General features: G+C 44.1%; 1 protein-coding gene across 3 annotated transcripts in view; it reads left to right on the forward strand.

Moving 5' to 3' along the window:
* Positions 1–23801, forward strand: part of MOSMO (modulator of smoothened) — a 48406-nt gene that overhangs the window by 16224 nt on the left and 8381 nt on the right. For 2 of the 3 annotated variants that reach the window (XM_090024122.1, XM_090024123.1), the window contains exon 2: positions 14247–14459. In XM_090024122.1, coding sequence (XP_089880248.1) covers positions 14247–14459 — 213 coding nt within the window. Of the gene's footprint in view, positions 1–4825; positions 4911–14246; positions 14460–23801 lie in introns of all 3 variants that reach the window. The other variant, XM_090024124.1, reaches the window with a different exon arrangement.

The raw sequence follows: 23801 nt of genomic DNA on the forward strand, positions 1-23801 counted from the left end.
TCACTTTTGGCAACAAAAGCAAGCTCTCAGAACCTGGAAGTATAGCAAGGCAGGCATCAAATTCAAGGGTGGTCTCCAAGCACACTGTGTTGTACTCTCAAGCCCTTGTTTTCCAAAGCCCACAGAATTCAGCTCTGGCTTATTTAGGCAACTAACAGGTGTCCAGGAAGTGAACACACACTCTTTCCCTCCCTTCCCCCCCCCCCAGTCAGCACAGCCAAAAATAAGATAACGCTATAACACCAACCTCTAAAGAACAGTTTAACATGGACTTTACCAGAGCCAAGGTACAATCTTAACCTGACTGTAACAGTGCTCTGTCCTGTGAACACAAGCAGGGCCATGCTCAACAGCCATCTCTTTCATCTTGTGGCTGATCTAAACTATTAACACGTTTCAGAACGTCAGTATAAGTGGCAACTGTATAAATATCAGTCTCTAATTTTAGACTCAGTCAAGTAAAAAGTGCTCATTTATATTATCCTTTCCTTTTTTGTGTCCTTTTGACAAGGTATTTAGCAAATGTGCAGATTTGTTGAAACTGACAAGCTGCTCTGTGAGCGCTTCTGCTATGGCCTTGAATTTGCAACTTCTGGGCTGTCAACTAAGCTAATGAAAAAGCACCCCCCAGCCCTCATTCATATTATAACTTCATCTGATGGCATATACCCCTTATATGTGATCTATTTGCTTCAGAGCACCCCAAACCCAAATCAGAAAATTTGGTTTATACCATTAGTGAAATGGTACTGCTGAAAGGATACTGTCAGTCCCTCCTCAGCTTTCTTTCCTCTCGGACATCATCATTTTCTACCAACCTATGAAAAAAGGCAAGGCGCTTTTTGTAATGGCCAAGTGACCAATAAATATTATTCCACAGAAAAAGCTCTTGAGAGAACATTTTGGTTGCAGGGCAAACATGAAGGCTTCCTGTGTGACAATCTCACATTCAAACCCTTTGCTCTCAGCTTCATTCTAACCTTTCTGCTGGGGTCTGAGAGAGACTCTTATTACTAAGGCACAGAGCAAGGATCAAATATAGGTTTTGTTTCTGGTTTCACTACAGAACTGCTGTGACTTCTTGGACATCTTCAGATCTGTGCCACAGTTTCACTGAACTCTAAAATGCAGAGCTATTAGCCAAACCTCTGTTTCTACTATCATCAGGTACAAAGCAGGATCCACACTTCTTACTGAATTTTCCTCCCAGATGTAAACGGCCATGTATTTTTTTTTTTTTAATGTGTACACTTTAACATTCATGCTTAAGTAGAATCTCAAGAACATGGACTAGATGCAAATGCATACAATGCTGTCAGATTGTTAGGGGCTGGAAGGGACCTTGCAGATCTTCAGGTCCAGCCAAGATAACTGGGGTTAGGTGACCCCAGCGAGGTGACTGTCCAGTCTCCTCTTGAAAACCTCCAGGGTAGGTGACTGCACCACCTCTGGAGGGAGTTTATTGCAGTTTGGACATCCTGACTGAAGGAGTTTTTTCCTGGTATTAAACCTGAAGTGACCTTCCAGGAGTTCTGCATCCATTGGTCCTGGTCTTTCCTGGGGGTGCCCTAGCGAACAGCTGTTCACTGAGCTCCTGATGCACTCCTCTGAGATAGCAGTAAGCCACTATCAAGTCCCCTCTCCACCTTCTCTTCTTTAGGCTAAAGAGGCCCAGGTCCCTCAGCCTCTCCTCATATGGCTTGCCTTGCAAGTCCCTGATCATGCGGGTGGCTCTTTTCTGGACCTTCTTAAGTTTTTTTCATGTCCTTATTGAAATGCAGTGCCCAGAACTAGACGCAGTACTCCAACTGCAGTCTCGCCAGTGCTAAGTACAGTGGGAGCATCACTTCCTTAGTTTTACACAAGATGCATCGGTCAATGTATGCCAGCATGTTATTTGCCCTGCTGACCACCACCTCACACTGACGACTCATATTCATGCGATGGTCAGTCATTATCCCTAGGGCCTTTGGCCATGGTGCAAGTCCAGCTGTCACCACCAAGCCTGTAAGTATGTTGAGGGTTGTTTGCCCCTAGATGGAGCACTTTACACTTAGAAGTGTTAAACTTCATCTGGTTCTAGTCTGCCCAACTCTCAAGCCTGTCCAGGTCCGCCTGTATCTGCAGCCTATCTTCCAATGTGACCATGCTGCCCCATAATTTGGTGTTGTCCACAAACTTGGCCAGTGAGCTTTTCACTCCCCCATCCAAATCACTGATAAGATGTTGAAAAGAACTGGTGCAAGCACGAACCCCTGAAGGACGCCACTGGCCACTCATGCCAGGACAACACAGATCTGTTCATGAGAACTCTCTGGGTCCTACCCTGTAGCCAGTTTCCCACCCACTGAACTGTTGAGCAGCTGAGTCCACGATCTTTCTTTTTTCCGACAAGGATATCCTACAATACTAGATTAAAACTCTTTTGGAAGTCTAGGTATATAATGTCTACCTCGTCTCCCATGTACAGGTGGCGAGAGACCTGGCCGTAGAAGGAGATGACATTGGTAAGACGAGACCTACCTGCGACAAAGGCATGCTGGCTGTCATTCAGAATCTTACCTTCTGCGAGCATATTGCACATAGATTCTTTAATGAGTTTTTCCAGGATTTTCCCTGGGATGGAGGTTAGGCTGATTGGCCTATAGTTGCCTGGTTTATAGATTTCATAGACATTAGGGCTGGAAGGGACCTTGGAAGATCATCGAGTCCAGCCCCCTGCCCAAATGGCAGGAAGTCAGCTGGGGTCATAGGCTCCCAGCAAGATAAGCATCCAATTTGCTCTTGAAGGTGTTCAATGTGGGTGCTTGAACCACCTCCGATGGCAGGCTGTTCCAGACCTTGGGGGGCTCAGACAGTAAAGAAATTCTTCCTTATGTCCAGCCTGAAACAGTCTTGTAGTAGTTTATGACCGTTTGACCTCATCATCCCTTGGGGCACTCTGGTGAACAAACGTTCCCCTAGGTACTGGTTGTCACCCCGATAAACTTATAGGCGGCCATCAGATCACCCCTGAGCCTGTGCTTTTCCAAGCTAAAGAGCCCCATGGCTCTCAGGCTGTCGTTGTGAGGTCTGTTTTCCTGACCTCTGATCGTGCGCGTGGCTCTCCTCTAGACTCTCTCAAGCTTCTCCACATCCTTCTTGAATTGTGGAGCCCAAAACTGGACACAGTACTCCAGCTGCGGCCTCACCAAGGCCGAGTACAAGGGGAGACCGACGTTCTGGGATTTGCTTGAGAAGCAGCTATGGATGCAAGCCAGCGTTTTGGTCGCTTTTAGTAGCTGCAGCATCTCATTGCAGGCTTATGTTCATCTTGTGGTCAGTGATGACCCCCCAAGTCTTTCTTCCATAGTGCTAGCCAGCGTAGCACTGCCGAGCCTATAAGGATGCTGCAGGTTTTTCTTCCCAGGGTGGAGAACCTTCCATTTTTCAGCGTTAAACACCATCAGGTTCTCGTCCGCCCACCCGCCAGTCTTCTGGTGTGGGTGCTTTACCCCAAAGTTTGGTGTCATTGGCTAACTTGGCCAGTCTGCTTCTGACTCCAGTGTCAGAAGTGGACTGGCCAAGTGGGAAGAGGGTCCTCTCTCTTCCCCTTCTTAAAGATGGGCACAATGATCATTCTCAATCTTAAAACAAGATTCCTCTGTCATAAGATGTTGACTACTCCCTTTCATCTAATCCAGACATGATTCATGGTACCCTGCCAGACCAGCAAAGTTGAGACCAACTCCAGAGCCAGCACACAGGGTGGGTGCAGCATGAGCATCACAGGCAGCACATGCCCTGAACCCATCTCTTGTGTAGCACTGGGTCCGAGACCCATGGGTGCGATCATAGGGCTCCATGTCCAGATCTGGCCCACAGGCTGTATGCTTGACACCCCTGTTTTAGTAGATAAGTTCAACTCCTGAGCTGTCCTAGAATCCCATACTATCCCCTGGAACTGTAAAAGAAGTTCTATTTCCTCATCCCCTCTCCTTGAGTTTCTACAATGCAAAATGGCATTGTTAACATGTGTTAGGTGCTAAATAAATTTAATTTAGTGGGGAAACCAGAGGATCCCTGCAACTGTTCACACCTGCAACTCTTTGCTTTCACACCATTCCCTCTGCCTACAATGTCTTCCTTCCTCTTACAAATGGACTTGGGGACTGAACTAACTAACTAACCTTCTCCATTTAAAACTTCAAGACAATTCAGAGTCAGTGTTTTGGTGAGTGGCTTGCACTGCCATGGCAAGCTCTAGGGCAGTGCTTCCCAAACTGTTCCTCATCATGATCCCATTTGTGGCCCTATTTCTTCAACATGGCCTCTCACTCCCATCCACAGCCCCTCACCCCTGCAGCCCCCATCTGCTGAGGTTGTGACCCCATTTGGGGTTGTGACCCACAGCTTGAGAGCTGCTGCTCTATGCCAGGGTTTTCAACCTTTTTTGGTTGGTATACCCCTGGTGGCTGGTCAAGAAGCACGGAGTCCCCTGGACGGTCAATGAGCAGGGGATGAGGGGGCACAGGGGTAAGGTCCTCCAGTGGCTGATCGACAAGTAGTGGGGTGGGGTGTGACCAGGGCACAGTGGCGAAACCGGAAGTGCCACCACTTCTCCATGCCACTGCTGCATCCCCCCTGGGGCCTTCCCAAGTACCCCCAGGGGTATGTGTACCCCTGGTTGACAACCCCTGCTCTAGGGCTTCACTTTGCCGTTGCGGTGAACAGAACCAAAATCACTTGAACACTTTACTAAAATCTTAAACTATGTAATTTAAATGCACTTGGACCCTCAGTCAGTTTTCCCTTGAAGATAACATGCTCTTTTTCTGAATTTTAGCAGTGGTGCAAGATACTGGATCAAAAACCCTTGAGACCCAAGTTGGGAGCTTAACTGCAACACAGGCCTGGCATGGACTACAATAGTAGGACAAGTTTTCCCTATATTGTTTTTTCAACAGGCATCAACCCCTCTCTAACCTCCCACCCAGGCATGAGGGCAATGCAGTTGCAGTGCTCACCAGGTCTTGTTTTCTTCTAGGAGTGCCAAGAAGAGTCTAATGTTCTTTGGACTTACAGATGGTGGCATATCCAAACAGCTTGCTTCATTAGTTTACTGACTACTAATTTGATTAACAACCTGTGGTTAACTGCTAACTTGGCTGGATTTGAGCCACTATCTTACAAGTAGTGAGATAAAACTTCCTGTTCTGTAAATGTGAATACGTGGCCTTAAGAATTTCAAAGAACCTAGTTGGGAAAGGGAGCCTTTGGTCCCTAAAGAAAAGGGGACCCCTTTCTTTCTTGGGTAAGGGAGATGGCCTCTCTGCAAATGGAATTGGTGTACTTCAGAATCCATTTCAATGGGAGGGTGGATTGAATTCAGAGGTCAGGATAGAGTAGGAGCAGCAGCTCTTCATTAGTCAGCCTCTGTGTGTAGCTTGCAGCTTAATATTAATGTGACTGAAGTTTCCTTTAAAAATGTACACTCAGGGTAGACACAGAGGTGGGAGCTGCCCCACACCCCCTGGACCAGCCGTGGCTCCATCCCATGCCCCGCTCCACATTGGTTGAGCAGTGCCTGCCCCAGTCCCTCCCTCACCGTGGTGGGGTGTTGATCTACCCCCCCGCACACTTTCCCTCCCCTTCTACCACAACAGACTTACCAGCTGCATGCAGCTCTCCAAGCTCTCGGGCTCTGCTCCTCACCGCCTATGTGCTGCACTGCAGTTGCGTGCATGCACGGGCATTTATCAGCCAAATTATTGGCCACATCAGGCTGATTTCTGATGCAATCAATTTTCTTTATATCAGTGCCAATCGATTATCGTACCGATTGCATTGGTGCACCTCTAGATACAATATATTTATCTCTAATTTGTTTCTTTTGGACTATATAACATAGAAGTATGAATAGGGTAACTACACTAATCATAAGAATCAACATTGTACTCAGGGCAGGACAGTGGATTAGCTTATTTGTTTCTTTTGTCTGTGAGCTGAAACATGAAGATAAGCCATGTCTCCTAAAAAGTCCTTCCTAGAAGGAAAATACGTAAGGGCAAACTCTTCATAAGTTTGGCGTGTGACCTGCAACATCTTTCATTTGAAAGTCCTTCTGTGACTGCCTTTGTGGGATTTCTGTTTACCTGTTCTATAGCACTGGGATAACTAAAGAACTGTGACCTTTATTGTGCTTCTGCTTTCCTTTTCCTAGTCTCTTTATTAACCTTTTCCTAATCTGTCCCCACCTTTTTACACTGTAAGATATGAGCAGGTTTTGTAAAGTCTGGCAGCTGGACAGTCCACAGAACGATGCTACCCTACATCAAAAAAACTACTAGGGCCTTGGTTCATGATTATAGTAATCAGCTGATAATTTAATTAAATTTTTTTCCTAAACTTTACAGAAGCTCAAAATAAGATTTCAGGCTTTGCAGTTAAACCCCTAGAGGCTGATCTAGACTTGAATTCAGTTTTCAATATGTATAAATTTTATTTCAGCAAGTCTGGGCTTGCTTGCTTGCCTCTTGAAACTGAGTATTGTGTTGAATTGCCTGTGCAGTAAAGCATCAATCTCTCATGCTTCATCCTGAATATATTTGCTTGCACAGTAGCTTTGAAGTTATTTATGCTAATCAACTACTATGTGATGACCAAAAATTAAATTGCCAAAAAAACACCTTAGTTAAGAATTGCAACAGACAAATTACTTATGCTTTACTGACAATCAGAAGATGACACTTTATGAATTGGCAATCTGTAAAACTTTTTCTTGACCTGTTTACTGTGATCAAAATAACAAAAATACCTCTGATTTCTACTCGGGGTGTCCATGTAGTGAAGTAAAAAAAAAAAAGCACTTGTCTATAGCCTATTTGTTTTTGTTTGCATAAAGCTAATTATGGATATGTAGATATTCTTGCAAAGTACCTTGTGATATCATTGAATGAGACTCTAAATCACTGGGTGCCAACCTTCCCCATGGGTGAGCCACAAATTATCCCTGCACTATCCCTGCACCCTGATCCCTTTCCCTTATGTAATTTGCTGCTCACCTTACCTGATTTGCTGCTCACCTTTTTTTCTCTGTCTTGTGCTTCCTGATGAAGCTGTGGCTCTCCTTTCTGCTCCCTGCCCTACATGCTACACAGAGGCTGCCTATGCCACAAAGGTTGTCCACCCTTAATCTAAATGATTTTTGAGATAGATCAGCAAGTTATTGATCCAAGTTTTAGATTTGGGATAATTAGGTTCCCTTTAACTTTAAACTTCCTGATCTTTCTGAGATGTTGGCATACTAAGCAATCTAATGATCTTTTGGATAAGCCCTGAAATGGAGACCCTGTCCCTCTATGTTGTGTTGACACTGAAAAAGCTTATGGTAAATTTTGAGAGAGAGAGAGAGAGAGAGAGAGTGGGGGTGGGGGGTGGGAAGGGTGTCTCCAAAGGGTATGCAGAGCATATATACTGGATATGTATATCCAATACAGATTGGATGGGGTTATTCACTAACAAACCCATGCTGTGTCCTGAAACACCATCCTTGGATATGGCTGGCAGGGATGAGATGCAAGCTGCAACTTGTGGTTCCCTCCTGACCACACAATTTTTATTCTACTGCTTGCATGCAGCTTTATGACCAGAATATATGGTCCCACATGTGTGATTTTTATTAAAACACAGAGCACGCAAACATAGACTTAGAAAATTCTGCCCTCTTATGGCTGTACCACTTGAAAGTGTCCATCGTATGGAAGTGAATTCCATGTAAATAGTATTGGAAATAACCCCATTAAGGAGCTGTCAAATTTTTTGGACAATTTGCAAAATCTGTTTTGCTTAGTTTCTACTCAAGCCATTAGGCTGGAACTAGCCTGAGTCTAAAAGCTGACTTTGCTGTGTATCCCCCAGTGGACATCTTCATTGGTGTCTCAACTTGTTGTGGAAGTGATCCTTTATTGCAGAGACTTGACCTCAAATCAGAAGTGAGCACACCTATTTAAAACCAAGACAGCCAGATTGATCCTTTTGCTTATACGTTAATTATTAAACCACAGGATTAGTCTTCAGTGACCAGATTGCTGTGTGTGCAGCATTTAAGTAGGTGATGACTGGATGTTTTAACCTTCTCTATAACACTTATTGGGATGGGGTGTGAGGGATTAAGCAGTGAGCCTTTTCCCATAAAGTGGTTGCCTGCTTGGGGTTAAGTGTGTATTGAGACAGGAAGGGAAGCCGCAGCACAGAAAAATAAGGGCATGAAGGGTGGAGAGAACTTGATGCATTTAAAATTGAAGAAAACCATAGTTTTTCTTAAACCTGTAGTAAAGCAGTAGGTGGCTGCATCTGGGCAGGTGTTCATGGTGTGGGAGGAAAGACTGAACAAAAACATTGGGGATTTTGTGTTGGCCTGTTCCATAGCACTGAACATAACTGAAGAGCAGTGTGACTTTTTATTGTACATGTGCTTTCCTTTCCTACTCTCTTCATTTCCCCTCCGTCTCTCCCCAACCACCTGTTCTTATTACACTGCAGGGTCTTCAGGGCAGGGACACTCTTCCGGTGTCTGTGCAGCAGCACATGGCTTCTTGTCTGCTGCTACAATCAAGATGAAGGGCAATAGTTAGACTGCCATTACGGTGTTAGTTGTTTATGCCCCGCTCTTTCACCATTGTACTGCTGTAACATTTAATAATTTAAAGGTGTTGGAGTGGTGGGGGTGGAAATGGCTGCAGCAGTCTTTTCTTTCCAGCATTCTGTGGGTTTTTTTTCCTTTGGTGGTTCTGGTTACCTAGGAAACAGGAGGAGGGTGGTATTTGATTGGCTCTTTTGGAAGAGTTGGGATTGTGGGCACTTTGCGTGATGGGCAGTATATCTGCACAAACATTAAATGAATTTGTGGGGGGAATTAGTGATATTTCATTGAACTATTCAAGCTGTGCTCTGCAAAGTATTAGTTTGTAAGGAACTTTTTTATCAGTGAGATTATATTTATTTATTTATTTATTTGGGTGGATTTTGAGTGTAAATAAACTGCATTTGAAAATGGCAGTACTGCTGGGCTGAATAATTTGGGGCAATGCAGGAGTAGGGATTGGGGTATGAAACCTTCAGGGTATAACATTGGTCCAGTGTCAGCAGTGACTCGCTGCAGTAGAAGGCTGTCTACCTCAAACGGAAGGAGCTAATACTACTAGTCCAACTCCCAGAGGTTTGGAGTTTTATATTCCAGTCTCTCTCCAGGACTGGTACCAGTTGATTTGCCATGTCAATAGAAGACCTGGAGTTAGAGAGGATAGGGAAACAGGACTTCCTTCCCCCACCTGGAAGTGGCCACACTTGGGGAAAGAGTGTTTATACAAAAATCACTCAGCAAAAGACTCCACAGCTGCCTAGTCCAACATCTTTTGGCAGTATCAACCTAGATGGTGCCCTGTAAGATAGGTGCTTTGATTTCACCTATTCCATGCGAGTGACCAATGCTTTTTCATTTAGATATTAAGTGGAATTGGGTGACTTAGATATTGAAGCTGTGGCCTCAGGTGAGAAACAGAATGTTCTTGCATCTCGCGTGGAGTATCTTGCAAATGACAGTGTAAAACGGGACCTGGGTCAGTACTTCTGCTTTACACTGTTTGGCAGTGGGTTATGCAGGATTAAATGAGATTTCCTTTGCTAAATTAGTGTTTTAGGCACCTGCCCAAGAACTGTTTGGCCCACTTGCTTTTGACACAGGGCTAACAAGATTGAGCATGGTATAGAGATTTTGTTTTGTTTTGTTTTGACTTCTTTGTCAGACAGTTACTCTGTTCCCTAAATTCGATGTTCCTTTGGCTTGATGGATGACTGTAAATTATTAGAGCAGTGATTCCATCTGAGCAATAGTTTGCATTGCTCCACAGCCTTGAAGAGTAATTTTGAGTCCAATCCTGCTCCTATCAAGTCTGCAGTCAACAGGATTTTTATTGCTATGGGAGCAGGTTCAGAAGTGTAACCTCTGCCCGCCACTGCCATACACCTACTGTATTTTACAAGTGCATCATAGGTCAACATTTGTAAAGGACTTTGAAGATTTAGCATCAGTAGAGGTCTTAGAGTTTATCAAAACCTCATTTCTGAAGCTAGGAAGTTCAATACTCTTCTTCTAAGCCAGCAGTTTCCAACATTTGATTTAATATATCAGCTTCTTAAACTGTGATATGAGCTTAATGTTCTGTTCCTATGTCACCAGTTGTACCTGCACCATAGTTTAGGAAATAAGGTCTAAGCAGTTTCCAACAAAACCTAAGGTTAGGTGAGAATAGGTAATTCCTTAGTACTTGGAATTCAGAGTGCTGTTCTTCTGGTTGCTCTTTTCTTGCATTTTCTGTTGTGTTTCTAGAACCGGCAGCTTTCGCCCTTGGAAGTAAGAAACTTTTATCTGAAATGAGGTAGTTCAAAGTGAAGTTCTACAGTAAAAATAGCTTACTAAAACTAGCTTGGGTCCTCTGCAAAAACCCACATCAAACCCTGTTCCTTTTCAAAGCCAGATTCCTCTGCAGACTACACCTGGGTTCTGAAAGGTGAACTTCCTTGCCGTGTAACATGTCTTTATCTAAAATAACTATTCTGTAAGCTAAATAGGGCCCTCAAACTGTATTCTATACACCAGGGGTCAGCAACCCCTGGCACATGTGCCGAATGTGACATGTAAGGCCATTTTGTGTGGCACACCGTAGCCAGCCCGGCTCCAGGTAGCTGCTGCCAGCGACGGACCCTGGGCTGCTCCCAGCTGGGCTTGCAGCGTCCCAGCTAACTGCTGAGAGCAGCCCAGGATCCCGGCTGGCAGCAGCTCCCCAGAGCCGGGCCGGCTGCAGCTGGGAGGCTCCAAACAGCTGTGCCGGGCTCTGGCATCAGCTCTGCACCGGTGTGTGCAGGCTGTGGGGCAGGGGCTTTGGGTGGGGGGCAAGGGGCAGTAGGGGTAGGGGACCGGGGCTTTGGGTGGGGGGCACGGGGCATAAGCAGGGCATTCTGCCATGTACCCCTTGCCCTCATTTTGTTTTTGTGCCAGGCCAGCACTCTGGCACCTTCTGAGGTAGGCATTGTGGTGTTTTTCGGCACTCCGGCCAAAAAAACATTGCCTACCCCTGCTATACACCGTATTGGAACGTTTGTAACCAATTTGAAAGAAATGAACAGTTTTGTTGATTCACAGAATGGAATGGGATCTAGCACAGTGTTTCTTGCCAATGTTAGCTGTACAGTGTTAGGTAAAGATAGAACATGGCAAAGGTACTAAATTCAGGAGAGCCCCTAAGTGCATAGAGAAAACAGATCTTTAGAACAATATGTTGTTTGTATATAGTTGCTCTTAGAGGTGCAGTGGTTTTCATGCAAGTATGGGAAAAATGTTGTTAAATCCCCGCCTTCCAGAATGATCAGGATTAGTTTCCTGTATCAAGATCTAGGACACAGCAGTGAATGGCCTCTTTATCCCCAAACTACAAACCTCTGCCCGCCCCCCGGTTATAAAGTAGTTTGTATGAAGTTCTGCACTGTGTGCATTTCAGGAAGTTTGGATTTTAAGGACACCCCCAAGCCCCTCCTGCCCTTTAACTTTAACTTAAAAAGCAAAATATTGCAGACTACCAGGAAGGTGCTGGGAGCAATTTAAAATTACACAAACAAGTTTGATGCTTTTCTTGAGAAGACAAAAACCCTGTGGTGCACATGTGGGTGCTGTACCAGCTTCCCTGTATAATTCTGCCAGCCTGCCCTTTAATCCTCCCTTGCAGCAACCCTATTATTACACACCCCTTTAGGTAGGAACTGACAATTGTGCCTGGTTAAGGGATCATCTTGTTGCTGTAATTTTTCTCTTTAAGGTCTGTTTGCAAGTTTAAGTTTAAGTAAGTAGCAATGGAGAATTCAGTCTTCTGATTTCTTTTTCATGCTAATGAATATTTACCACACATACTCAATTAGAAGATGAGGTTACCCCCCCATCTAACATGGGGGAGCAGGGAAGCCTCCTTGCCTTACAGTTGAGACAAGGCAGTGGAGAGGGGTGCTCAGGCAGCGGCTCTGGCTCCAGCTCTGGTTCTGGCCCCAACCTGCTGCTGCTACAGGGCCAGGCTGGAACAGCAGTGCCAGCTCTGCGCCACTGCTACAGAGCCAGGCTGGAGCCATGCTCTGTGCCCAGGGCTTCAACAGGAACAGAGTTTGCTGGTGTGGAGCAAAAGTTAGCCGGGAGAGAATGACAGGGACCTGAAGCTGCAGGTGGTAGGAGCAGCATGAAGAGGGGCTGAAGGGGGAATTGGGGCAACCTGAGCCTGTGGGGTATGGGGGAGTAGGCACAATGGGGGTAAGTGGTGGGGGGCAGGCAGCAGGGGCAAGCTGCCTCCCTCGGTCACTGCCTGCCCTACTACCTCCACACTGCCTACTCCTACCATCTACCCCCCCACCTGTCCTACTACATTTCCCCCCCTCCTGGCTCCCCCACTGCCTGCCCCATTATTGTCCCCCTTCATCACCTCTTCCCCCCACCATATGCGGTAGTGGTGGGGTGGAGATGAATTTAAGATGATCCTCCAATAAGTAGATTCCATTCATGGAAAATTATGATAAACTTATAATTTATATCAAATCATTGGGTGGGGGAGCTTTACATTCAGGGTCGTCTTGGATTCAAGTGTATATGTTAATTCAAGACATACTTGAGTAAGATCACCATACTTTTTCAGGCTTAACAAAGTCTGCAGAATCACTTGAACAAAGTTCAGTTGCTTATTCCCAGTTTGCCTGGTGCTTTAAAAATATTCCACCAGAAAAACAAATTCTGACACATTGTGATATTTCATTGCACAAAAACAGTAAACTGGGATTGACTTTTATGGGTTCAGCAACTGGTATGTGAGCTTATTTCCATGACTGGACCATAGGTCAATGTAAACATTAATCAAAAGTCAGCGTAAACATTGATCTCTATTCCTCTCAGTGGCTTGTTCGCACTGCCTGTTTCTGTTTTTGGAGGAGTTTTGAGACTAACTTGTGAATGGCTAACAGAACTTTAGTTTCCCAGTCCCACTATCACTCTGTCCAAACCTCTGCCTTTGGATTTTCCAGTCAAAACCTCTGTTTATAATATGCGGTATCATTTGTGGAATAAGATGTTAGTATTGAAATTCATTTTTAAAAGTTCAGTGTCATAGCATATAATGTTAGTTTTTTGTTTTGTTGGGTTTTTTTTAACCTCAGTGGGACAAATGGTGATGAATCTGTGACAAAGATTTGGGAGTTGGGGTGGAACAGATTATCCTGCATCTTGAGGCACATAACACTTTTTAGAAACAATAGCAAAGATGCTTTTTAAACATGTTTGTTAATTAATATTTCTGGTTCGAATTTTCCAACACATAATTTGCTATTGGTATTGGTTGTACAAAGCCTTGAGTGTGCTGAAAGCACCAAACTGAACTTTAAATCAGAACTGTTTAAATCTAAAGGAAAATATTTAATTTGTGTCATTTACAAAACTCTGCAAGTTGTAACGTGTCTTTCTTCTACTCTGCACATTAGTGACTTCTGTTATGAAACTGGAGGTTAACTGCACATTTTTAATCACCTTGGTTTGTTTTTTCTGTAGGCTTTGGCAACACATTAGCACACTTGTAACTGTTAGACTCTTGCATCCTTATAGACAGAACCATTTGAAATAACCTTCTGGTCTAGCAACATTGGCCATCTTAACAGTTAAAAGACCTGGGTCTCTGGCATGGAAGAGTTCTCAAAGGGATGCTGTCAAGTGCATCCTTCCCAAGGGCACCTCTTAAGCTCTGCTGATACGGGTAGAAATAAAGGCAGCAAGTTGTGTTTTCAGGTAGGAAAACTGCTTTGAATTGTCTAAGCTTTCAGAACATTGTGCTGAACAAAACCTAGCTGATTCAGTGCTGCCTTCTTAGGAAGAGTCTCTTTCCTTTTCTTTCCCTCTTCCCCTCTTTTCCCATCCCCACTCCTGCTTCAGTTTTCTCAGAGTGGAGGAAATTAGAAGGTGACAAAGGAATATCTCCCTCTAGCTGGAAAGGAAATGAGCCTGGCTGCTGCTCAGTTACCACTTCAGCTGATAGTGATTGGTACTGTCAGCCCCATTGGAAAACCTCATCCACCTTTTCTGACTACTTTCAGTTTTGATAGGACCCTGAGGAGCAACAGGAAGAACTCAGAATATTGTCCCTTATAAGTAAATCTTGCTCATACTTGCCTCTGCTGTATATTTTCAGGTGCACTCACAGTTGGCCTTGTGCGACAGTGTCAAACCATCCATGGACGTGACAGGACCTGTATTCCTCCACGGTTGCCTCCAGAGTGGGTCACTACATTATTTTTCATCATTATGGGAATCATTTCACTGACTGTCACATGTGGTTTGCTGGTGGCTTCCCACTGGCGAAGAGAAGCTACTAAATATGCCCGCTGGATAGCATTCACTGGAAGTAAGTGACTTCAGCTATGCAGTAAGTCTGCATGTAGGACAAACTGGGAGAGGCTTTTTAAGAACAAATCTGGGTGGGTAGTGTTACCAGAGACCAGTGGTTAAACGCTGCTGTTTGACAGCACATCTTTTCCCCCTCTGAACTCCTGCTCTGCAGAAAGAAATTTCTTCTTTTTAAAATCAAAGGTTTGGCATATAAAAGTGCTGGAACAACCAGGAGAGATTAAGATGGGAGCCTTTGGGGTCCTGGCTTTGTGGTCACAATGCTTGGCACTTGCTGAGGCCGAGACAGGAGAAGGAAGTGCAATTTAGGACTAGCAACTCTTAGCTCCTTGGGAAGTGTCAGAGTGAGACAAAGAATTCAGCCAGGTTGGGGTAGGCTACTTGAGTCATATGACTCGGGTTTTAGCCAGTGTCTGGTGGTCCCGGCTTGTTGCCTTCCCCCTCCTCTCCCCTCGCCCCCACTCCCTCCACAAGAGGAAGAAGTTGATGGCTCTGGCCCTTTCTGCACCCTCCTGGGTTTTATTCTCTCATGAACACACTATCCAGGGTTGATGCCACCTTAGACTTGATTCGTTCGTGTGCAATGCATTTGTTCATTTTAGTGAGACGTGACACCTGCATTCTAACTCATCTGGGGCTGCAGGACACCTCTGTCTCATAGCGCCATGAATTATTTCCATCCCCATCCTTTCCTGGTGATACTTCCTCAGCTGGAGGCTGATCAGGGTAGCGTCCTACCGTTGAGCTGTTTCTGAGCAGGTTGTCTCTTCTCCTGATAGCCCATGCTTGGCCTCCCTTAACAGGAATGCAGCCTGGTATTTCTGTGCAGAGAAGCCCATTCTGTTAGCTGTCTTAGCAGAAAAGAAAACCACTTGTGGCAAGGCAGAGGAAGACATTACAAAAATAGTCAGACTCCCCTTTCAGGGAGAGGGGGAGGCTGTTACAGGCATCCCCTTGCTGCAAAATGTTTTTAGTGTTTTGATGGTCATTATGGAGGCCTGCAAAAGACTTTAGACTCTAAGGGGGAAAATAAAAAATTGAGGGCTTATAAATTGGCTTGAATTCTGAAAAACAATAAGAAAATTAACTAGAAAATAAAAGTTTCTGCTCCTAACTGAAACAGACTAGCTGTGGTTTGGCAAGGACTTGTGACATTTTTATGTTAAGGGACTTAAATTGCTCATTGTAGAACGCAACCTCAGCTGGAACCATCCCACTAAGACACCTCTGTAATTAAAGCCATTGCCTCCAATTTCTCTGCTGTATAATGTAGCTCTTGCGGACAATGTGGGGTTAATTTATTAAGTTAAATCCATTGTGACTGTTTTCTACAGTGAGCTACCTTTAAATAGCAAAAATCTGGTGTTTAAAACAGCACACTACAAAAGTGTTTGAGATGAGTTGGATTTAAAATACTAATGTAAAGGGGTTATTTTCGTGAAACTGAATGTTAATAGTAGAAAATATCAGAGTGTATCTACAGTGTTTCTGTGCATTGGATTTTTGGTTTCAGAGACATGATTTTTAAAGGTATCTCTATCCTCAAAAACACTTTTGCTTTAGCTTCTTAAGACTTTGCTGAATACGTGAGCTAAAAAGTCTGATGTCTTGAAATCTCCTTTTCTCTTTGCAGGCTTTAAACTGAGATAAGTCTAATGTGTCCATATTCATTAATGGAATAAATACAGAGATGCAAAGGTGTATCTTCCCCATTCATTCTGACAGTCTGCTCTGAGCAGTTTTTATTAAAAGAGTCTCTATTAGATGTGTTTTATCTTAAACCAAAATTATTCACAATTCTAATAAGATATTCCTGCTGTATTACTGAAATCCTGAAATTCAGCTTCTTGTATCTTAAAACCCCTTCTGTGACTTTTTTTTTCTAACATAAGCTTTGACTGCTTACTCAGCCCTAAGAAAAATTCTTACAATCATGTTAATGGAATAAAAAAAAGCCCTTTTACTTCTAGGTCCATAATGAATGGAAGCCATGGGTATCTGACTACTTTTTCATGTGAAATGAGTCTATGAATGACTTCCGTGGTTCACCCTAATGGGAACCCTAATTAGCAGTCTATGAAAAGAAGTATATGTCTGAGCCCAGAGAATTAAATTTTGCTTTGCAGAGGGGGTTATTTTGTTTCAGAAACTTGTGCTGTTTAGACAGAAGGAGGGGAATCTTTGTGGCTGTTGTATCTGCTTGCAGGTAATTTTGAAGACTACAGAGTCTTCAACTGCTTGCCCACTTTTTTTCTTGCTTCACATCATTATTAGAACATAACGCAAGGCCATTCTTATATGGACCTTCCCACAAGGGTGGCAGTATTTTGATTGCAAGCTTCCTGCTTTCAAAGAACAGGTTGTTGATTCATCAAAAAAATCACTGAAGGAGAAGCTGTGAGGATGAATTTAATTGGGTGAGATAGTGACATATAGATATTAAAGTAAGTGCCCTAAATATAAAGGTCTTGGAAAGCTAGGTGAATTAGGAGGAAAGAATGACTAAGTAAAATCTTGGGCATTAGAACCTGACTTACCCCAGTGACCTTGATTGGAATGCTCCAAACTTACAAAGAGATTAATTAGACCTTGGTGGATTGGACCCACATTTACCATATAAGCTTACATAATAGATAGGACTAGTAGCATGATGCATTAAGGTTGCTCAGCACTTTCTATTCTAAGATGAATTTTTGCTTCCTTATACTTATGGCAAATATAAACCATTAGGCTGAAATTTATCATGCCATGTGTCTGCCTCAGGCTGAAAATGTAGCTTTCTCCCCACATTAACAATAATAAAAGTAATTCTTCCTTTGGAAAAACTCTTAGCATTTTTGGCAGGGCTTGTTTTTAATATAAGGGATAGACATTTTTGTTGTCCCCATGGAAAATCTGCCCCAGCTTTGTCAGATGTAAGCCTCTGAAGGACCATTGGTCAGGACTGACTATTTTAGAGATCAGCAACTAAATTTCTGCAGGCTTCTCTGGAACCTGGGTGTGCAGGACTTCCCAGAGGTGCAACTGCTAGGGTTGGGCAATTGAGCTAAGAGCAGGAAGCCTGTCTTCCTTGTGCTCTCAGAGGTTGTACTACCACCACCTGAGCCCAGGTAGCATTGAGGAGGAACAAGCTGCATGATTTGAGTGCAAATAGAATAAGAGCAAGGCCTGCAGAGGGAGGAGGATTAGACTGAGTGGAGAAGACTAGGCATTGGTATTGGGTGCTGACAGGGAGTTGGACTTGAGACAGATTCAGTGGGTTGGGTGAAGTAGATGAGGAGAGATGGATTTGATAAGGGACTTGAGTGCAGGAGGAGCAATGGGGCTAGCTAGGTTAAGAACCTTGAATGAGGGCAAGGGATATGGATTTAATTAAGGTTGGAGTGGGAGATTTGGGATTAGGATGAGAATGGAGACTGAAGAAGCAAGAAGAATCAGGCTGAGATTGGATTCTGTGGGGCAGAGAGTGTTCAGCTTAGAGGGGAGAGGGCAGAAATGTGATGTTGTGGGGGAGGGAGGTCTGCTATAGACCACCAGACCAGGAGGAAATGGTAGATGAGGCTTTCTTCAGACAGCTAGCGGAAGTTTCCCAGTCACAGGCTCTGGTTCTCATAGGGGACTTTAGTCAACCTGACATCTTCTGGGATGGCAATACAGCAGTGCACAGGCAATCCAGGAAGTTTTGGAGAGTTTTTGGGGACAACTTTCTGGTACAAGTGCTGGAGCTGCCAGCTAGAGGCTGTAGTCTTCATGACTTGCTGCTCAGAAGCAGGGAAGAATTGATGGGGAATGTACTAGTAGAGGGCAACTTGAGCAGCAGTAACCATGAGATAATTGAGCTCAAGATCCTGAGGAAGGGAAGGATGGAAAGCAGCACAATAAGGACCCTGGACTTCAGAAAAGCAGACTTTGACTCATTCAGGGAACTCGTGGGCAGGATCCCCTGGAAAGCCAGTCTGATGGGAAGAGAGGAGTCCAGGAGAGCTGGCTGTACTTTGACAAAGCCTTGCTGAAAGTGTAGAAACAAACCATCCTGATGTGCAGGAAGACTAGAAAGTATGGCAGAAGACCATCTTGGCTTAGCAAGGAATTCTTCAGTAAACTAAATCACAAAAAGGAAGCTTATAAGAAGTGGAAACTTGGACAGACAATTAGGGAGGAGTACAAGAGTATTGCTTGGGCATACAGGGATCAAGTCAGGAAGGGCAAAGTGCAGTTGGAGTCACAGTTAGCAAGGGATGTGAAGGGTAACAAAAAAGGCTCTCCAAGTATGTCAGTAACAAGGAAGATCAGAGAAAGTGTGGGTCCCTTACTGGATGGGGGAAGCAACCTAGAGACACAGGATGTAGAAAAGGCTGAAGTACTCAATGCCTTTTCACCTTAGTCTTCACAGACAAGGTCAGCTCCCAGACTACTGCACCAGGCAGCACAGTTTGGGGAGGAGGTGAGAAGCCAACAGTGGTGAAAGAACAGGTTACGGACTATTTAGAAAAGCTGGACATACACAAGTCCATGACACTGGATGGGATGCACCCAGGGGTGCTGAGGGAGTTGGCTGATGTGATTGCAGAGCCGCTGGCCATCATTGTTGAAAACGCATGGTGATCAGGAGAGGTCCTGGATGATTGGAAAAGGGTAAACATAGTGCCCATATTTAAGAAAGGGGAAAAAGGAAGATCCAGGGGACTACAGACCAGTCTGCCTCACCCCAGTCTTGGAAAAATCATGGAGCAGGTCCTCAGGGAATCCATTTCTAAGTACTTGGAGAAGTTAATTAGGAACAATCAGCATGGATTCACCAAGGGCAAGTCATGCCTGACCAACCTGATTGCCCTTCTCTGATGAGATGACTGACTCTGTGGATGTGGGGAGACCAATGGATGTGATATACCTTGATTTTAGCAAGGCTTTTGATATCGTCTCCCACAACATTCTCGCAGGCAAGCTAAGGAAGTACTGGCTGGATGAATGGACTGTGTAGGGGCTAGAAAACTGGCTAGAGCACCAGGGTCAGAGGGTAGTAATCAATGGCTTGATGTCTAGTTGGCAGCCAGTATCAAGTGGAGTGCCTTAGGGGTTGGTCCTGGCGCCAGTTTTATTCAATATTTTCATCAACAACCTGGAAGATAGCATAGAGAGCACCCTCAGCCAGTCTGTATATGATACTGGGGTGTGGGGGAAGGAGTAGAAATCTCATGAGGTTCAACAAGGACAAGTGCAAAGTCCTGCACTTAGGATGGAGCAATCACAAGCACTGATGCAGGCTGGGAGCTGACTGGCTGGGCAGCAGCTCTGCAGAAAAGGACCTGGGGTTTATAGTGGACAATAAGCTTCATGTGAGCCAACAGTGTGCTTTTGTTGTGAAGAAGGCTAATAGCATACTGGGCTGCATTGGTAAGATTGTTGCCAGCAGATCAAGGGAGGTTTTAAGAACTGGCTAGACAAAGCCATGGCTGGGATGATCTAGTGGGGGACAGTCCTGGACAGTCTTGCTTTGAGCAGGAGGTTGGGCTAGATGTAACCTTCTGAGGTCTCTTCCAACCCTATTTTTTATGATTCTAAGTGTCTGTGTCCATCAGAGCACACCTTTTCTCAAGAGCCTGGAATGGGGAAGAAAGTACCCTGGAATCTAAGCAGTTGTATCTATTCACCTCTAGTGCTGGTTCACGTCTTTCTGGGTGAACCAGTCAGGACAGATTTAAAAATAAATAAATCAGGGCAATCCAATATGAGACTGTTACCTGGAGGGGAGCCAGATCCAATCATAGCAAAGAGCCTCTTAGCCACCTCCAGGGAGGTGACTCACCTTCCAGTGAAGAGAATCTGTGATCAATTTGTTCCCTTTACATCCATATCCTCTCTGGTAATTGCTTTCTGTCCTAACTACCTTCTTAGCAATTTTGGAAATAGTGTTCAACATTATATCATAGAGTTTCACTCCAGGAGTTTTTGAAGTCTCAAGGCTTCAAACATTGTGCTTCCTGCAAAGCATTGTGCTAATGGGAGGGTGGGGAAGGGGGCATATTAAGTGTTTTTGTTGAGGCATTTTTGGTGAGGGGTATTTATTTTGGTGTGGGGTCTTTGAAGGACACGTGTTTTGATTTGTGCAAGACAAAAGTGGGCTTGCAAATCTAGAGAGTCACTAGATTGAGATGCTCTAGAGCCACCCTTTCTTCTTGAATCACTTCTGCATTTTTCTACAGTGTATGGGACTAACATCCACATGTTTAGGCCTTGTGGAGCAGAGAGATACTGTTAAGTTCCAAACCTTGCCTTTCTGCATCTTCCTTCCTATCTCATTTCGGGAATGAGATTCCTGCTCTCAAGACCACCTTTTTTCAGGATGTGCAGACTTTGTTTGAACTTGGTTTATAGAGAAGGTTTTCCCACAACAAGGATTCTCTTATTGGTATTTCCACCTCCTGCAAGAAAGGTGATTTGAAGCTCATCCCAAATGTAAGAAAGAAAGTTTTCTATCATTTTCCTGGATGTTGGTGATTAGTATGATTACCCCCATCCCCCTCATAGGGTCCTATTTCCATATGTCAGTCAGAGCTACCCAAAATACCCAAGACTTACAATAGAAGGCTTTTGCCACCATTTCAGTGCACTTCCTTTCAGCCTATAAATAGTTCCAGAAGTATTTTCAAAATGTATGAATGGCAGTTGCACAACTTCAGCATTCAGGTATCCAAGTATCTTCCGTATTTGGATGATTGACTTTATTAGTGGTCAGTCCAAAAAAAAAATCACATTAGACAACTCCTGTGACTTTTGCTCAGCTAGGACTGAAAATAAGCACAAAAAGTCTATATTAATACCATTTAAAAAAACCTGAGCTTATAGCATTTTGACCTCAGTTACTACTTGCTTATTACAAGGTATTCCTCAATATTTTAACTGCATGCAAAAGTTTTTGAGAGAGAACCAAAGACAACTAAAGAGGCTTACGTACGACTGGCAAGACACATACTATCGTGCAACCATGTGACTTCAGACACCAAGCTTCTCTGTGTCAGTTTGAGTTGGGACAGTGTACAAACCTGTTAGACCTTGATAGAAGTGCTCTGCTCCTTTGGTTGGGGATAGGTGCTCACAGTCTGCAAAGATGCTCCCTTTTTCTCTCTTGCTACTAATAGTGACCTGGTCATAGATGCTTCAAGCAAGGGCTGGTATTCTCATCTGGAGAATATGAAGTTTCAGGGTCTGTGGCCAAATTGGGGAAACCTGTTTTGAACCAAGTGTATGCATTGAGCATGTAGAGCAGCGTTTCCCAACCCTTTTCACCCCCGGAACACTTGCATGGCTTCCTCCACCCTATGGCCCACTGGCCGAGTCGGGTAGGGGGTTGTGAGCAGCCAAATGCTACAGACTGGAGGGAGGGTGATGACCGGCCAAATGCCGTGGAGGGGGAGATGGGGTGGTGAATGGCTGAACACCGCAGACTGGGGTGGGGAGGTAGCAAGTGGCGGGACGCTGCAGAGCGGCGAGAAGCAGGTGGCGTGGCTTTTGAATCACTGGCTGGAGCCACGCCCCCCAGGTTGTCTGGCTGCACGCAGCAGCAGCAGCAGGTGGGGGATGTGGCTCCAGCCCAAAATGCTGCGGCACACCTGGACATGCCTGATGGCACACCAGTTGGGAAACGGTGAAGTAGACAGCTGCGCAGCATAAGTGTACAATTACCATGTACCTTTGAGCAAAAAAAGCATGACCAAATCAGTTCTACTGTGTCAAGGAAGTCCACTGTGTAGTTTCTGTTCCACACCCCCCATATTGCAGTAAGGCACGTTTAATCTCCTTGGGGTAAGAAACGTATTAGTAGATACCTTCAACAGAAGGCATTTCTCTCTCGCAAGTGGTCTTGGAAAGGTGGCATCCAATATATTTTATATATGGAGAACACCTATGTTGGATGCCTTTACCATCACTGAACAAGAAATGCCTAAGGTGTTGTTTTGGTGTAAGTTAAAGGCAAGGTTCTGTTATAGACTTGTTCCTGTATATGCTTCCCCAGTTTGACAAAATACTAGGGAAGTAGAAACAGAATTGTTCCACAGTGATACTTATACCAGGTTGGACAAGATGGTGTTGCTGTGTCAACCAATGGAAGCTCTCATCAGTTGCCTGTAATCTCTCTCTCTTTTTTTTTAAATAAAAAAGCCTGCCTTTACAGAATTGCAGCTAACTTCTGCATTCAGATATTCAGTTATCTCATATGGCTAATCTCTGGCTATGCTCCCTTGGGAGCTCCATCTGTAAGAAGATTCTTTTAATACATACAGGGAAAGAGCCTAAAAAAGCACTTACCAGAAGAAAGGCAAAAGTCTTTTGCATATAGTACCAAACAAATCTGTTACATACTCGGACAGTAATTCATGTGGTTGGTTTGTTTTTTTTTCAAATTTTTGCTGTACTGAAAGAACTGCACCAAGAATGTCTGTTAGCTTGGTTAGAGTTCATTTCACAGCAATATCAGCTTTTCATTTTCAAACCCAAGGTAAATCGGTCTGTATGCATCTATTGTAAGAATAGTCCTCAAAAGGCTTTATCAGACCTTATCCATTGATTCATGATGTCATTTCATTTTCATGTAATCTGCATTCTCTCCTGATTCATGGGACCTTTATGTTTGAGTCTATGGCTTCCTGTTTGTCCTGTCTCTCTCCTGCTACAAAACTATATATTTTTGTGCAATAACTTTAGCCAGGAGAGTTTTAGAATTGCAAACCTTGATGAGACATCCATGATATGCCAAATTCCACGAGAATAATGTCTCTTAGTGAGCACATCCAAAATTTAGGCCCAAGACTATTTTGGCTTTTCATTTAAATTTGACTTTTTCTCCTGATATTCTTTGTGAAGCCTGCCTCCTGCGGGATGAAAAAAGGTTTTATCCTTCGATATTTACAGAGCCGTGTCCTTCATTATTCCTAATATCTATATATCAGTCCAGGGGCAGTGTTAGCAAAAAGTCTCCAACTTGTGTGTATGCATGTTCCAATGTAGGTGTACATACCATATTTCAAAGAAAATCAGTTATTATGGGGGTAAGTAACAGTCATTTGCAAATTATTTCCTATACATTCATGAGGCCGTTAAAAACTTGGTAACACTGTGATTCTTGAAAGTAACGAAGCAAAAATAGCTTTGAAAATCCAAGTGATGATTGCAGTGTTCTGAAGGCATTTCATGTGAGTACATTGTTGTTAATGTCTTCTTAGCACTTTTGAAGAGAACTAGAACTTTTTCTTCAGGCGGACAAACTAGATGGAATAGGAAACGCATTGAGTTCTAACAGTGACTCATCCTGGGCATGCTTTTGCAATTGTTACTAATTACA

Source organism: Crocodylus siamensis, chromosome 12 (genome assembly GCF_052110815.1).
Source record: "Crocodylus siamensis isolate JL-2025a chromosome 12, ASM5211081v1, whole genome shotgun sequence".
Classification (NCBI taxonomy): domain Eukaryota; kingdom Metazoa; phylum Chordata; order Crocodylia; family Crocodylidae; genus Crocodylus; species Crocodylus siamensis.